This window comes from Calonectris borealis, chromosome W (assembly GCF_964195595.1).
Source record: "Calonectris borealis chromosome W, bCalBor7.hap1.2, whole genome shotgun sequence".
Lineage (NCBI taxonomy): Eukaryota > Metazoa > Chordata > Aves > Procellariiformes > Procellariidae > Calonectris > Calonectris borealis.
The window spans coordinates 564,198-579,402 of NC_134351.1; the positions used below are offsets into that span (position 1 = coordinate 564,198).

At 50.6% G+C, this 15,205-nt stretch overlaps 1 protein-coding gene across 1 annotated transcript; it reads right to left on the reverse strand.

Annotated features, from left to right (window-relative positions):
- Positions 1-767: 767 nt before the first annotated feature.
- Positions 768-6,150, reverse strand: LOC142074868 (gastrin-releasing peptide-like). Its single transcript, XM_075135787.1, has 3 exons — positions 6,000-6,150; positions 4,298-4,548; positions 768-1,007 (listed from the first exon to the last, which is right to left on the reverse strand). Exons 1-3 carry the CDS (start codon positions 6,148-6,150, stop codon positions 954-956), a joined length of 456 nt encoding a protein of 151 aa, XP_074991888.1. The 3' UTR covers positions 768-953.
- Between the last annotated feature and the right edge of the window lie 9,055 nt (positions 6,151-15,205).

Consider the following 15,205-nt stretch of genomic DNA (forward strand, 5'->3'; position numbering starts at 1 on the left):
CCTCTTTATCCAGACCTGCTTCTCCTGCTCTGTGTTGAGCTGTGCAGGGACGGATGCTTCCTGTTGTCCTTACAGTCTGGTCTGTCAGTGCTCTCCTTTGAGGAAAGGTGGCAGCACAGGATCTCCTTGCCTGGGCCTCTGACGGTGTGACTGTCCAGTCCAGAAGACTACAGGTGAGCAAGGAGCACTGCCTGGCTACAGTGTGCTGGAGCCCCACAACAGGCGTCAGGAGCTTCCTCTCCCGGGAGGCAATGTCCTTCCTTCAGTCTCATGTGGGCACACAGTGGTACCAGACCTGCTAACACGTGGTTAGGAGTGTGTGGTGGGAGCGTGCTGAGCTGCCGCACCACCCCCCAATCAAACAAGGAGGCAGAGTATCTTTCAGCAGATCTGCCTGCACCTGGAAGTGCGTCACACGCGCTGTACTTGGCCCGTCGATACCTTGGGAAGGCAGCGTCAGCTTCCCTCCACTGAAAAAAAACTACAGACCAGGGAGCAATTCAAGAAGGAGAAAAGCTTCAGTGGAAAATGAATCATTCTGCTGTTTCTTTGTTACCAGCTGTGGCACAGCCAATTTCCAGTTTATTAACTCAAAGAAACGTATAAACTCAGCCTTTTTATTAGTACTATTTATTGTGAATGTTGAAATGTCATGTAGTTTCGAACTAAGAGATGAACTGATTAGATAGGTAAGTCATATAATTAATTGGAAGACCCTTCCGTGACAATTATATATATCAAAGCCATTCAAGTGAGAAAATGCAACCTTGAAAATGAAGTAGAGAGTTCAGTCATTGCTGAAACATACAAGAATACGTGTATTTAGATATTTTACACAAAGGAAATCTTGTTTACAGAAAAGAGACCTTGTTGATTATCTGATACAATCAAGTGCTTGTGAAATAGTCTCTTACGGAAAGTATTCCATTTCTTCATGATTTAGAGACCACCTTTCAGCTTGGAGTGCTCTCTTTCATATTCACAACTTGAAGCAGATAGTCCATCATCTAATAAAAAGAGAAAAATATTATTTATAGACCAGTCCTGAAAAAAGTCATTCACAATTTAATAAGCCTAATATACATCTGCTCTGTGTATTCACATAACAAACACATTCCTAATAATCTTTCCAAAACAGACCTCATTTGTCTTGGTTAGCGCAATAACCAACTGCCAAAGTATGAGGAAAGTCATTCTCCCAAATAATTCTGTCTGCCATCTCATTTATACAGTGTCTCATTAGTGTTAAAAAGCCAAGTCATAGAAACAATTTAAAGCTTATTTTCCAACTTACTTTTACACTTAGGCCAACTTGCAGGAGAGATTTCCCTTCTGATCTTTAACTACTTTAACTGTAATTTATTCACAGAATAAAGAGCAGGCAAGATCTTCATTTGCCTGGTATTAACTGAAAACAGAAGAAAATGACTCAGGTGCACCACTCTAAGCCTAATTCCCAGAACCATTATGCACATCTCTCTGGCTTTTTTGACTATTCGTGTGTTACAGCACTTTCCCTACTCTGGGTGAGTCTTTTAGAAAGAATTGTTTTTATTCTTGAGAAATGTACAGTACAGTGTGAGCATTAGTGGTGAATAATGCACTGAATGAATTTGAGCTAATAAGCAAGACTCTGAATGGAGTTACCTGAAGTACATATCTGTATTTACTTCTGCAGCCTTTAGCTTTGGGGATTTCTGATCTTAAATTTAAAATTCAAATTTTAAATTAAATCAGCTAAGTTTGAAAGAGTCCATGAAACAAAGCCCTCATAGTACATTTCTTCCCAACACAGCCTGTCTTCACTTATGTTCAGTAGATGGGAACATAGGGTCGCACACACACAGAGGTAGACTCCTCATTGTGAGCATCTCTGCAAGCGCATACTCGGTCTGCGAGAATTAAAGCCCCCTCGATGGTGATATGGTCTTGGGACAGCTATTCCATCAGCTGACAGTAGGGTTCATGATTTACCTGTTTTTGGTCACATTTCAATACCTCAATCCAACAGGCCGTTTCACAGTGAACAGTAACCGCTGTAAATATGGTGTCTGGTTCCTCCTAGAATTAGTTTCTATTTCAAACTCAACCACAATATGGCTGGAAAAGTATTTAATGCCAAGTACAAACTTCTCATATGCACTGCATCATCATCGTCAATTTAGTCTACCTGGCCATCTTCCACCTAGGCAGATAGCTACATTCATCATTCGTGTACACGGACACCTTCGTTAGCTGTGGTACAGCAGCACCTTAAACGAAAGTGTTGTCTAACCAAAGCTTCTACAACACGGGACCCCTCACATCCAGAAAAATCTACAGAATCAAAATCCAAAGGTGATTTATGCTCTTGTATCACTGTGAACATGTATGACTGAATTTCATACGTATACCAGAATTCCACCTTTATAAATAAACAAGGCCTCCTTTATTAAAAATAACGATTATCATTATTTAAATGTTTAGGAAACTATCACAACCCTCAAAAAAACTAAAGCACATTCCTTTCGATCTTCAGGTCGTCTTCATCTGGAAGGCAGATCTCAAAAAGATATATAGCTTAACTTTCAGGTGCTGGGTTTTTACTTTCTGAAGGCAAAGGAAAAACTATACATCATATCTTATCTAGGCTACATAGAATCAGGTATTTGTGTCCAACAGTAGGAAAGCACAGGTTACGTACTACTCTGACGATTATGTTTTATTTCAAGATGGAGATAAAGTAACTGTTGAATGCTGGAAATCAAAGGTTCTATGGCAAAATGAGGTTCTGCAAGTTGTCACATATCTTAGTCACATGAAAGACATGATTTTTTTTACTAATCATTGGAGAAATCTGGATATTTAAGGCAATAACCTCATTATTCCATGTATATGTTCAATGTCTGACCACAAAAATGTGGATATTAATTTAGGATAAAAGTACACATATATGGATATGATTCAACTTATCGGAGGCAACTTTCAGCCTTCATAAGTACGATTTATTACCAGATACTTTTAGAAGTCAAAATATTTCCCTCTTTACATAGCATAATGGAATTTGTTCATCTAATTTGATTACAAAGCTGCACACTGCAGAGCTGAAGATGAGAGAGTTTCCTTTTTAGGTAGTATTAATCACAGTTATTACAAGCATCACTGTCATAAAGCCATAGTCAGAAAGAAACCTATGGACAGTGTTCATATCAGTGGTAAGAGACTTAAATCATGGCTTAATTTAATGGGTAATTTTTTACCCATATTCAGGTCAAAACCAAAGTATTCACTGACTTCACTGCACCACGATTTCAGGAGGGAGACTGGGCTGACGTTAGCCCAAGAATATTAACTACATCATATTACAGTAGAATATGGGAAGAAAAAAATCTTCCCGTTAATGTCTTTAAGGGGCGGTATTAATCTTTTTATTCATTTCAATGTCACCCAAAAGAATTTGGCAGCTATATCACCATTACTGTACCTGATGCATTATAAAGAAAGGAGTTTTCTAGTAAATTCTGCAATTTACATTATGTCATTTAGACCCTGATTTCTGTAAAACCTCACTGATATCCTTCCAAGTGTATTTTATAGGATTTCCCAAGATAATAGGGGTGAAACTGTCCCAAAGTCTTGTTATCTTGTGAAATAGTGCTAATAATAACTTGAGGGAAGAAGAGGTGGGTCCTAGGCACACATTATAGCTTATCAGTAGCCACAGACTCATTTTGCAAGACCACAAATGACCACAGTATGGCCAGCACCATCAGCTGGGAAAAGACCTGCACGAGACAAAGACGGAGCCGGGAGCAACCTAGGTCGCTCTATCCACGGATCGGCAGGACCTCACAAGCCAGACAAGATAATGACAGCCAGAACGGCAGCCGAGGGAGACAGTCAATCTGATGTGCCTTTATACACAACACCCTTTGCCTTCTTCCTGCCCTCTCTATTCACACCTGTTTTTCACACTGGCTTGTTTGTGCTGAGTTAATACAGAACTTGGTGCTGATGTGGTCATCTGAGCTAGAAAAGAAAAGAATCGAACAACCAAGGAACTTGAAGGGAATCAAGACACTAAAATCTGCCTAATGTCTGCTGAGTTTATGCCCAGTAGCAAATTAATTCATAAAAAATACAATCTGTGAGTGACAATCTGTAATCAAGAGTAGAGTCTTGCTTTACGGAATGACTGGTGCACGAGATGCATTTCTGCTACTTTTCCGGACAATCCACAAGTTAGAGGAAGCTGATACGTTACTGTAAAATGAAATTTGAATATATGGAGTGTTTTTACAGGTTTTATCTTACTTACATCTTTCCAACTGCTATTGTCATCTGTCTCCCAGGTGTTCCTGGTATACCAGGGAAGCCCTCCTTTTAAAAAGTGAGCACTTTTATTTTCATTCCCTTCCAGCAGCCGTAGCAAATATTTTGAGATTTCTTCCCACTGCAGATAGTCTTCCAGCTGCTTGATATCTTCAGGTAATGCTGAAAACGGGGTCTTGTTTTCTTCTTCATAAACATAGGGAAAATCTCCAGTGCTCTTTTTCCCCATTAAATGTCCTGTAACAACGACAGTAGCATGAAATTAACCAAAACAGGTATGGATTTGATTGTTCAGTCACCAGCTGGAAATCGTTATTGACTGATAGCATGGAGGGAAGGGAAGGGGCTAGAGGATGTCAAAGGTGAAGCGCAACCAGGACTGGAGATTTTGTCACTGTCACACACAATTAATTTCCTCTGTCTCTTATGCTACATTGTCAAAGAAAACATTGCTGAGAACGGGGCAGAGATAACCAAGCGTTTTGCCTGGAGCTAGGGAGAGGCACCTGGTAAGATTTGCTGGAGTAAGAAGTGGATGGAGACGCTGTAGGTTTTAGACTTTCCCTGCTTTGACATGGGATGTGCGAACTGTAGTGTAAGCCTATGTTCCAGGCCCTTTCTAGGAGGTAAACTGGATGCACTTTTGATATACCACGCTTTACTGTCATCAAAATGAAACCACAGTTGGCTGCAAAGGAGGCTACTGGGAGGGAGAGGGGGCTCCAGGCTGAGTGCCCCAGGGCCCCGGCTGGGACCAGGGCTCCCCAAGGTGTTGGCTGCGCCTCGGGGTGCTGGGGAGCTCGTGGGTCCCGCCCAGCTGCCTTCGGACTTGGGTCTGGGTTCCCATCTATGAAGAAAGGTAGCGGTAGGAAACATAATCGCCAAATAAACACGTCAAAGGTAGCGGGGAAAGCCGCGTCACCCCGCACCCTCTGCCCCGCACAAGTGCGGGGTGCTGGGGCGGAGGCCGAAGGCTGTCCGGCGCGCAGGTGGCTTCCGCCGCAGCGCTGCTCCGCACCCAACCCTCGGGGGCGGCGGGCTGCCTGCGGCGGCGGCGGCCCGCTCCCGCACAGGGGGCTGCGGACCCTCGGGGAGCGCGCCGCTCCCTCCCTGCCCCGGCCCGCCTCCGGGCAGCGCGCACGGCCGGGGAGCGCCCGTCGGGGCCGCGCTCGCACCGCGCCGTCGGCTCCGGGGCGCACGGCGCCGGCAGGACAAGACCGGCCCGGGCGAGGGGGCGAGCCGGGCGGCTCCCGCGGCCGGGACGCCGGCCCCGGGGCCGCCCGCCGCGCGTGGGGCCGAGCGGGACCGGCGGGGCGCCGCCGAGCCGCGCAGCCTGGCGCCGGTGCGAGCCGGAGAACGCCGGCGGGCTGGCGCGGCGGCGGCCGCTCCGTCTCTCGCGCCGGTGCGCTCGCCGCGGCCCTCCGCTCTGTCCCGGCACCGGGGCCTCCGCCGCCGCGGCGGCGGGGACCGCGCAGCCGGCCCGGGAGGCCCGGTGGGATGCCGGGCTGTCGCAACCCTGTCCTCCCGGCTGAGGCCGCCGAGCTGCTGCGGCGGCGTGCCGCTGCCCCCGGAGGCGCGGACAGGGGCCGGGCGGAGAGAGGGTCGGGCCGGGGCGGCGGCGGCACGGGCAGCCAGGGCGGGGAGGGCGCGGGCAGGTTGCCGGGCGCCGGGCGGCGGCGGGGACTTACCCACAGCCCAGTGGCTGCCGCGGGGGTAGATCTTGGTGAGCGCGGGGGAGCCGCCGGGCTGCAGGGGCGCCGCGCCACCCTGCGCCGCCAGCAGCGCCAGCGCCAGCAGCGGCAGAGCGCCGGGACGCCGCGGGCCGCCGCCGCCGCCCATCGTGCCGGTGCCGGTGCCGGTGCCGCCGCCGCCGCCGAGCCGCCCTCCGCTGCGGGCCGGCTCCGGCTCCAGCTCCGTCTGGGCGAAGCGCTGCCGCCGCCGCCGCCGCCGCCCCCCATTTATACGGAGCCGGGACCGGAGGCGAGCGGAGCTCCCGCGCCTGACGCCTCCTCACGGGGCCGGGGCTGCGGCCGCCCCCAGCCCCCCGTGCCTCCGTCCTGCCTCCGGCGGGGGCGGGGGCCGCTGCCGGCAGCCCCGGCCCCCCGCCCGCCTCCCCGCCCCGGGAGGCTCCCGGCGGGGGGAGGCGAGGGGGTGCCGGCCCCGGGGCTCAGGCCTCCGCGGCGCCGGGCTGCCCTCCCCAGCCGCCGCCGCGGGAGCCGCGGGGCCGGCAGCCGCTCGACGGGTTTTCCCGGGGCGCGCCGCGCCGCCGCTGCCCTGCCGTCGCCCGCCCCGCTCCGGCTCGTGGCGTCCCGGGCCCCCTCCGCATCGTCCCCCCGCGCGGCGGGCTGGCCCCGGCCCCCGCCGGGCTGAGCGCGCTGGGCTGGTTCCCGTGCCTGCTCGCCGCTGTGCCCGGCCGCACGGAGTCGGTCCCGGGCGCTTTCGTGCCTCCGGAGAGACCGGCCAACGTGTCCCTTGGGGTTATTTTCTCGATTACATTCGAAAACCAGAAGCTTCTCAGAAGTTTGTTTTCCCCTCACCTCCCTTCCTCTTACGCGGTTTGGTGCCCCGAGGTGGCCCGGGCGGCTGTGAGGGACCTCAGAGCCTGCGGGACGGATGCTGCCGGGGGTGCCCAGCGTGACCCTCAGCCCGGGGCCTCCTCACCGGGGCCGCGTGTGCGGGGTCGGCGACAGGCACAGACAGCCGACAGGCGCCGAGGGGGGGGATGGCCCTGCTGCGGGAGCGTGCGGTTTGAGAGGAGACACAAGGGGCTTTCGCAAATGCAGAGAACGACAGAGACATGGATGAAGTCATGCGGAATTGGTACAGTTTATGTGATGATTTTGCTGTCTAGAGAACTATGTCAGGAAGTAGGATACACAGTTAACAGAGCTGACTGCAAGGGGCTTGCCAGATCCTTCAGCTAACCCTGCACAGCTGGAACTGAGCTATACCCCATGGAAACTACCATGGATGTGAGTTAACATAATTACTGGGCAAAGTTTCTAGTACAATCCCTTTTGAAGTCAATTGTGTATCCTACTGTATGAGCTAAATTGTTTCCTTGTTTAGTCTTAGTTTACTGCATCTTCTTTTACTGATTAATGTGATTCATTCTTTTATTTTGGTTATTAATTATGCATTCTTGTTTAATTTACAATAGTATTCTCATGCCTCAATCACGAGTATCACTGTGCAGCCTGCAGTACAGCTACAGACAACGTGCTCTGTGCTGAGTGACGGCCGATCAAATACAATATTGCCATCCGTGGGAAATTCTAATTGTTCACTGCAATTCAAGACAGGAAATGGAAAATTCAGGAAACGGTCCATTTTCAGAAAAAAAAACCTCAAAGCAAAATATTTGGCTTTCCTAAGCTGCAGCGGCTGTACTGGAAGCCCTCTGACTGTCCTTGCCTCCCCAGGCTGTTGTGCTGGACCTACCTGGACGAGGGGATCGAGTGCTCCCTCATAAGTTTGCAGATGACACTAAACTGGGCAGGAGAGTTGATCTGCTGGAGGGTAGGAAGGCTCTGCAGAGGGACCTGGACAGGCTGGATCGATGGGCTGAGGCCAATGTATGAGGTTCAACAAGGCCAAGTGCCGGGTCCTGCTCTTCGGCCACAACAACCCCAGGCAACGCTACAGGCTTGGGGAAGAGTGGCTGGAAAGCTGCCCGGAGGAAAAGGACCTGGGGGTGCTGATTGACAGCCGGCTGAACATGAGCCGGCAGTGTGCCCAGGTGGCCAAGAAGGCCAACAGCATCCTGGCCTGTATCAGAAATAGTGTGGCCAGCAGGAGCAGGGAGGTGATCGTGCCCCTGTACTCGGCACTGGTGAGGCTGCATCTTGAATCCTGTGTTCAGTTTTGGGCCCCTCACTACAAGGACATGGAGGTGCTGGAGCGTGTCCAGAGGAGGGCAACGAAGCTGGTGAGGGGTCTGGAGCACAAGTCTGATGGGGAGCGGCTGAGGGAACTGGGGGTGTTTAGCCTAGAGAAGAGGAGGCTGAGGGGAGACCTCATCGCGCTCTACAACTACCTGAAAGGAGGTTGTAGCGAGGTGGGGGTCGGTCTCTTCTCCCAAGAAACTAATGATAGGACGAGAGGAAATGGCCTTGAGTTGTGCCAAGGGAGGTTTAGATTGGACATGAGGAGAAATTTCTTTACTGAAAGAGTGGTCAGGCCTTGGAACAGGCTGCCCAGGGAAGTGGTGGAATCACCATCCCTGGAAGTATTTAAAAGACGTGTAGATGAGGCGCTTATGGACATGGTGTAGTGGGCATGGTGGTGTTGGGTTGACGGTTGGACTTGATGATGTTAGAGGTCTTTTCCAACCTTGATGATTCTATGATTCTATAATTCTACCTTTGCGCTGGGGCCTCAGCCCTGGGCTGCGCTCGTCAGCCCTCCCTGTGGCCCCGGGACCCTGGCGCACAGCGCAGTGCAGCACCGCACGCCCTCCGCACAGCGCGGCTGCTGTTGCCCCTTGTTTCAGCCCTGGTCGCTCCAGAAGCCACCAACACGGGTTCCCTCAGACCCTGCTCCACCAGACAGCTGAGCCGAGGGGAAGCCATCAGCAGGTCGTCTCCCTGAAACTACATTTGCACAAATTAACTTAGGAAGTCACTTGTTTCCTAGTACTAGGTTCGGCGCAGTACTTTTGTTCCTTTCAACTGTTTCCGGTGGTTTTGTTTCTCTTGCTTTATGTAGGGCTTACTGAGGATTAACAACATAAAGCAATATTGAAACCTTCTGGTCAGTAAGTCATATATAGCTGCATATAATCTGTGCTGTTAGTAAGCTTTGGCTAGTAATGCCAAACCATGACATTACAACCATTACTCAGTTCCTTGTTGCCCAGTAGTCCCAAGGCTCTTTACCACAAACACTACGCAAACAAATAAACCTTTCTCATAATTTGTACATATACTGCGTCTTCGTACATCTCACCTGTTAAAGGCTATGCCTTCACATTAAATCTCATTTTGCACTGCCTTGAGCTACTTTAATTTGAGATTGTTCCTTATACACTCCCATTTTTATTCCTTGAATTATGGACTTAATGAAAGTTTAAATTAGTTTGCCCCTTAGGTGATTAAAGTTACAGTGAAAAATACTGATTTAGAGAGTTGATCAAATTTGGGTTTGAGTTTTCTTTTTAATTAGGATTAGCTTTTTGAGTGGAGGGATATTTTTGCCAAGAAAAATACATTTTCAGGGTTTTGTCATAAAACAAATACAAAACAGATAAATCTGTTTAACTCCTCCAAACAATCAAACTGGGTTATTTGAAGCAAGCCACCGACAAAAAATCCTCAGTTTGAGGATTTTCTATTTTTCTGGAAAAGAAAGCAACTAAACTAAACTAAAGCAACCCTACAGGCTGATTTATCTCTTTTAGTTTTACCTTTGCTTTTGTATTGACAGCCATCATGAGAGCCTCCTCTCTTCATTGAATATGTTCAATGGAAGTTTATTCTTACTGTTTTCAAAAGAAACAGACCCTAGTAAGATCCTTAATCCCATAATTTGCACGTGTGTCTTGACTCATGCGTACACAGAGCTGACACCCACAATAATGGACCTGAAGTATTGAGCCCTCGGCAGTCTCCTAAATGTGGCTGTAGGGAGGGTTAGAGGCAGGCTTGTATTTTTCCAAAGCAGCCAAGGCTGCACGACTTATGCTTTCCCAAAAATAGAGTGCATTATTTGTAGTATGTGCTGGACACATCACAAACTCTGCTTCGCTTATCTGCAATATATAGCTGGGGCTTTCTTCTGCCTGGTGAAACGCTTGCCTGGCTTTTGGGATCAAAACGTCTATCAGGACATTCTTAGGACCTTCCTCATCCTCTGTCAGAATAACTGGCAATCAGTTTTGCAACCAAAATTCATCAGAGCCCAGGGGGTTGGGGTAAACTGACCCACTCTTCCACATCCAGCCGTGGGCTGAAGAAAAGGTGATGCTGGAGTGGTTGTACCCGAACTGCAGTGGAGAGCCTTGGGGTTGGCCGGGCACAGGGTGGCAGGGAGAGGCAGGGGCGTTGGCCCGGACCGCTACAGGCATCATTGGATGTCACAGACCACTACAGGTGTCACTGGTTATCGTGGACCGCTACAGGCGTCATTGGTTGTCACAGACCGCTACAGGTGTCACTGGTTATCATGGACCGCTACAGGCATCATTGGTTGTCACAGACCACTACAGGTGTCACTGGTTATCATGGACCGCTACAGGCGTCATTGGTTGTCACAGCCTGCTACAGGTGTCACTGGTTATCATGGACCGCTACAGGCGTCATTGGTTGTCACAGCCCGCTACAGGTGTCACTGGTTATCATGGACCGCTACAGGCGTCATTGGTTGTCACAGCCCGCTACAGGTGTCACTGGTTATCATGGACCGCTACAGGCGTCATTGGTTGTCACAGCCCGCTACAGGTGTCACTGGTTATCATGGACCGCTACAGGCGTCATTGGTTGTCACAGACTGCTACAGGTGTCATTGGTCATCATGGACCGCTACAGGCGTCATTGGTTGTCACAGCCCGCTACAGGTGTCACTGGTTATCATGGACCGCTACAGGCGTCATTGGTTGTCACAGCCCGCTACAGGTGTCACTGGTTATCATGGACCGCTACAGGCGTCATTGGTTGTCACAGACTCCGCCAGCTGCTGCTCGCAGGAGGGAGGGGAACCGTGGCTGCAACGCGTGTGCGCTCGGTCCTGTCACAGCGCTGAGCACTGTCAGCTGTGTTGCTGGGATGAAGATGCCTTAATCGCAGCGGAGTGTGTATGTGCTTGAGCAATGCTGCTTGCTCATGGCCTTACGGGAATTGGGCAGGTACATTAGTTAAACGAACTAACTGAATCTCTTCCATAAATACTCCTGTGGCTTGACACCACCCCCGCACCCCTTCAGGCCCTTAGTGGCTTTTGTTGAGCAGGAGACAATGTATAATTTGCTTTTTTAACGGGCAGTACATCTGCGCTCCTTGGCCTGTGGTGACTGAGACAGGACCAGGTCTCTGCCCACAGCTTCCCCGGTGAGACCCCTGGGGCCGTCTGGCAGCGTCCCAGACCCAACTGCCTGCTCACGGGGTCCTCTGCTTGCTGCAGCTGACGGCTCTCGGCAGCAGGTTGGGCTGTGAGGGAAAAAGCCGCTCCTTGACTTATATATTGTGCCATGACCGCTGGGAATTGTAGGCCCTGATGACTTTTCATCGGCAGGATTACCCTCTGCACGCCATGGCTCGTGTCCCCTCCAGCCCCAGGGATTTACTCGGCCTGGGCTGGCAGTTGCTCTTTTTATCGTGCGCCGTTCCCTGCTAGCACCTTTGGACTAACGGGGCATGAATGACCCTGGCATGTCTTTTGTGGGGTCACAGCTAGAACCGGGCTGCAACAGTTCAGCAAAGGGAAACATGACTGGAAAAAGAACTCAGCACTGAAGCAGAACAACCCGATCCCTGATAAATAAAACCAAAACATCTATTTAAAACTAAGCCAAACCACTGCAAAGACGCCGAAATATTCCGATATGTAAATGTAGAAAGCGGCAAGAGCAGGAAATTTGACACAGTGGTGGCTGAAAGCCCCACCAACACAGCAGCGAGAAGCCAGGTAAAACAGCAACTGCCACAGACCTCCAGCCAGAGTAGAGCCGAGAGAGGCCACCTGCAGCCCCCGGGCACGGGACCCCCCGCCCAGCCCACCCACAGCAGAGCTGTGAACGTGGCACGCGCCAGACAGGGGAGGAGGCGCAAGAAGCATTATCACGCACCCCGTCCCTTCCCTGGGAACAAAGAGCACATGAAGCAGATCGACGCGAGGTCTCGCGCACCCCCGTCAGCAGCGCTCTCTTGGATGAAGAGGCTCACACCGGAACACCTCTGCGAAGGACGCGGCTGGGCGGCGCTGCGGGGTCCCACCCCCAGCCAGGGAGCTGCGGGTCCAACGGGGGGCACGGGCACGGGCGCAGAAGAGGCTGTCAAGGCTCCCATGGGTTGGACCACACGAAGGCTGGTGAATGCCTGGTCTGTGCTCGTCAGGTTATTTGGGTGCTTATCAGGTCTGAACAGGCGGGGATGGCAGGGATGGGCCCAACGACCCATCCTTTCTCCTCGGCCTCGTCACCTCTTCCTCAGCCCAGGTGAGGATCCAGCCCGCTCTTTGAATACATTTGTGCGTTATTAGTATTTCTTTATTTACTTGTTCATAAGGATAAAAAAGGTAATATGGATTTTTTCTAATTCTTATTTTTATTAACCTTTTCAGAAAAGTAATAATTTGATAATACACAGAAATAATATACTGGATCCCCCACAACAGAAAAGGAGCCAGGTACAATAAACACATGTTATCAACGGTGAGTGACTCATTCGAGACAACCTTTCCTTCTTAAAGGAGAAATCCGATAACATAAATTTGTGTTTGAACATCAAGAAACAGCTCTCTTCATTTCATTTTAAAATACCTTTCCACTTGTCATATATCCCATGGCAAAGTGAACTATTGTTGCGCTCCATGGCAGAAAAACATTAATGGGTTTTAAATGCTATTACCACAATAACACTCTTTAATTTGCTTCCTTTACATTTTAGACAACTATGATTGTTCTATCAGCAAGGCAGATTTTATGGAAATAAAAAGGGATAAAAGAAAAATGGTGTGCCTTTCATCATTTTCTTTGTAGTGATCCTGACGTTACAGACAGCCATAATGTATGTACAGAACAAACAACGGTTTAAGCATATCACCGATGTAATAACAGGGCACAATCCCTAAGGAATACTTTGTAAATGTTGAAGATGCTGAACTGACTAATGTCCAGCACTTCAAACCTGTAGTCAGGGCAGGCATTCTGCAAATAACCTGAAAATTGACTCTCTGCAGTAGCAGTTCCCTGAAGAACTGAAGACATTTTTCAGAAAAGAGCTCCACAACTGTAGAGAGGCTGAACGATATGGAATAATAAACATTTATTTAATAAGGCACAGTTTAAGATATTTGATACTGTTCGTGCTGCATTTTAGGAAGTCCTAGACCTAGACAGTTGGAGCTTAACTAAAGCGATTGCTTATTGCACATTCAGTGTATGTCAATGCGCTGCATTAGCCATCACATTTTTTGTTTTTGTGATTTTTGTGGTGGAGGGGTTCAATATTTTGAGAATTCAAATGGGAAGCATTTATGTTTCTAAATTCTCGGGAACTCTTGCTGCCCGGACAGAGGCAGTCCCAGCTGAGCCTTCCTGGAGAAGACAAAATGCTTCAAGCGACACTGCTGCGCTCCTGGTCCCGGGGAGCACAGAGCGATGGGGACGTGAACTGCAGGCACCAAGCTTGTGCCCTGCTGCAGGCACCTCAGGGCAGGGACAGGTCATCTTCATAGAGCCATAGACTCACAGAATGGTTTGGGTTGGAAGGGACCTTCAAAGATCACCTAGTCCAACTCCCCTGCCATGGGCAGGGACATCATTAGATCCGGTTGCTCAAAGCCCCATCCAACCTGGCCTTGGACACTTCCAAGGATGGGGCATCCACAGCTTCTCTGGGCAACCTCTTCCAGTGTCTCACCACCCTCATCGTGAAACATTTCTTCCTTATGTCCCGGTTTAGTTTAAAACTGCTGCCCTTTATCCTGTCACTACAGATCCTGGTAAAAAGTCTCTCTCCGACTTTCTTATAAGCCCCCTTCACATATTGAAAGGCTGCACAAAGGTCTCCCTGGAGCTGTCTCTTCTCCAGGCTGAACAACCCCAACTCTCTTGGTCTTTCTCCATAGAAGAGGTGTTCCAGCCCTCTGGCCATTTTCGTGGCCTCCTCTGGACCTGCTCCAACAGGTCCAGGTCTTTCTTGTGCTGGGGACCCCAGAGCTGGACGCAGCACTGCAAGGGGGGTCTCACCAGAGTGGAGTAGAGGGGCAGAATCCCCTCCCTCCACCTGCGGGCCCTGCTGCTGGTGGTGCAGCCCAGGACACGGTTGGCTTTCTGGGCTGCAAGTGCACATTGCCGGCTCATGTCCGTTATCTTCAGCGCCTGGTGCACAGAGCATGCCCTGGGCTCGCTCAGCCCATCAGACAACATGCCCCAGGCTTGGGGTGCGAACTCTTGTGGGCCTCCAGGAAGGTTGGAGGAGGGTTGACACAGCTATGTGCAATACACACTTTTTCCCTTTCTTTTCCTCCAATTTTGAGCAGTCATTGGAAGCGGGCTCTGTCGGGCTTTTGGGGGAGCGCAGTGTGGCAGGGGCTGCTCCTCACCGGGGTGGGAGGATCGCCCACAGTCCCTCCAGGTCTGGCGGCCGCAGCTCCTACTGCAGGGACCGCTCCTGCTGCCATCCTCCCGGGAGCCTGCTGTGCACGACAGCCGGGGCTGCCTGTCCCCAGAGACGCAGGCAGGGCTGCCCGTCTGGGTCTCGGCCCACACCCAACACCATTCTGTGGCTCCAGAGCCTGTAGGAATGCCCCGCTGACCGGGGCCGGTGGCTGGAGCAGCCCCTCTGCCCGGCACCGCTCCAGCCACGTGCACCCCAAAGGCTGACCTTGGCTCTGCTGCTGCTGCTCGGGTCAGTAACTCGCTTGCAAGGCAAGAGCAACGCAGAACGATTTGCTTGCGTTGATTGCTCTTTCAGAGGCAATCGGAATCAATTTGGCAAATATCATTGTGAAGAATGGTATCTGTATCTTTTACGTTTCAGCATTTGGAGAAGTAAGGTATAACAGACACATCCCAAGTGGCCAGATCAGTTGCAGTTGGCAGGTGCAGTTATTCCAGTTTCAATTCATGATTACTTTTTCACACTTGCATCCCTGCTATGAAATATGGACTTCTGGGCCGCTAGGACACTCAGGCCTGGACACGCACATGGATCAAACACTGTGCCTCCTTCCACCC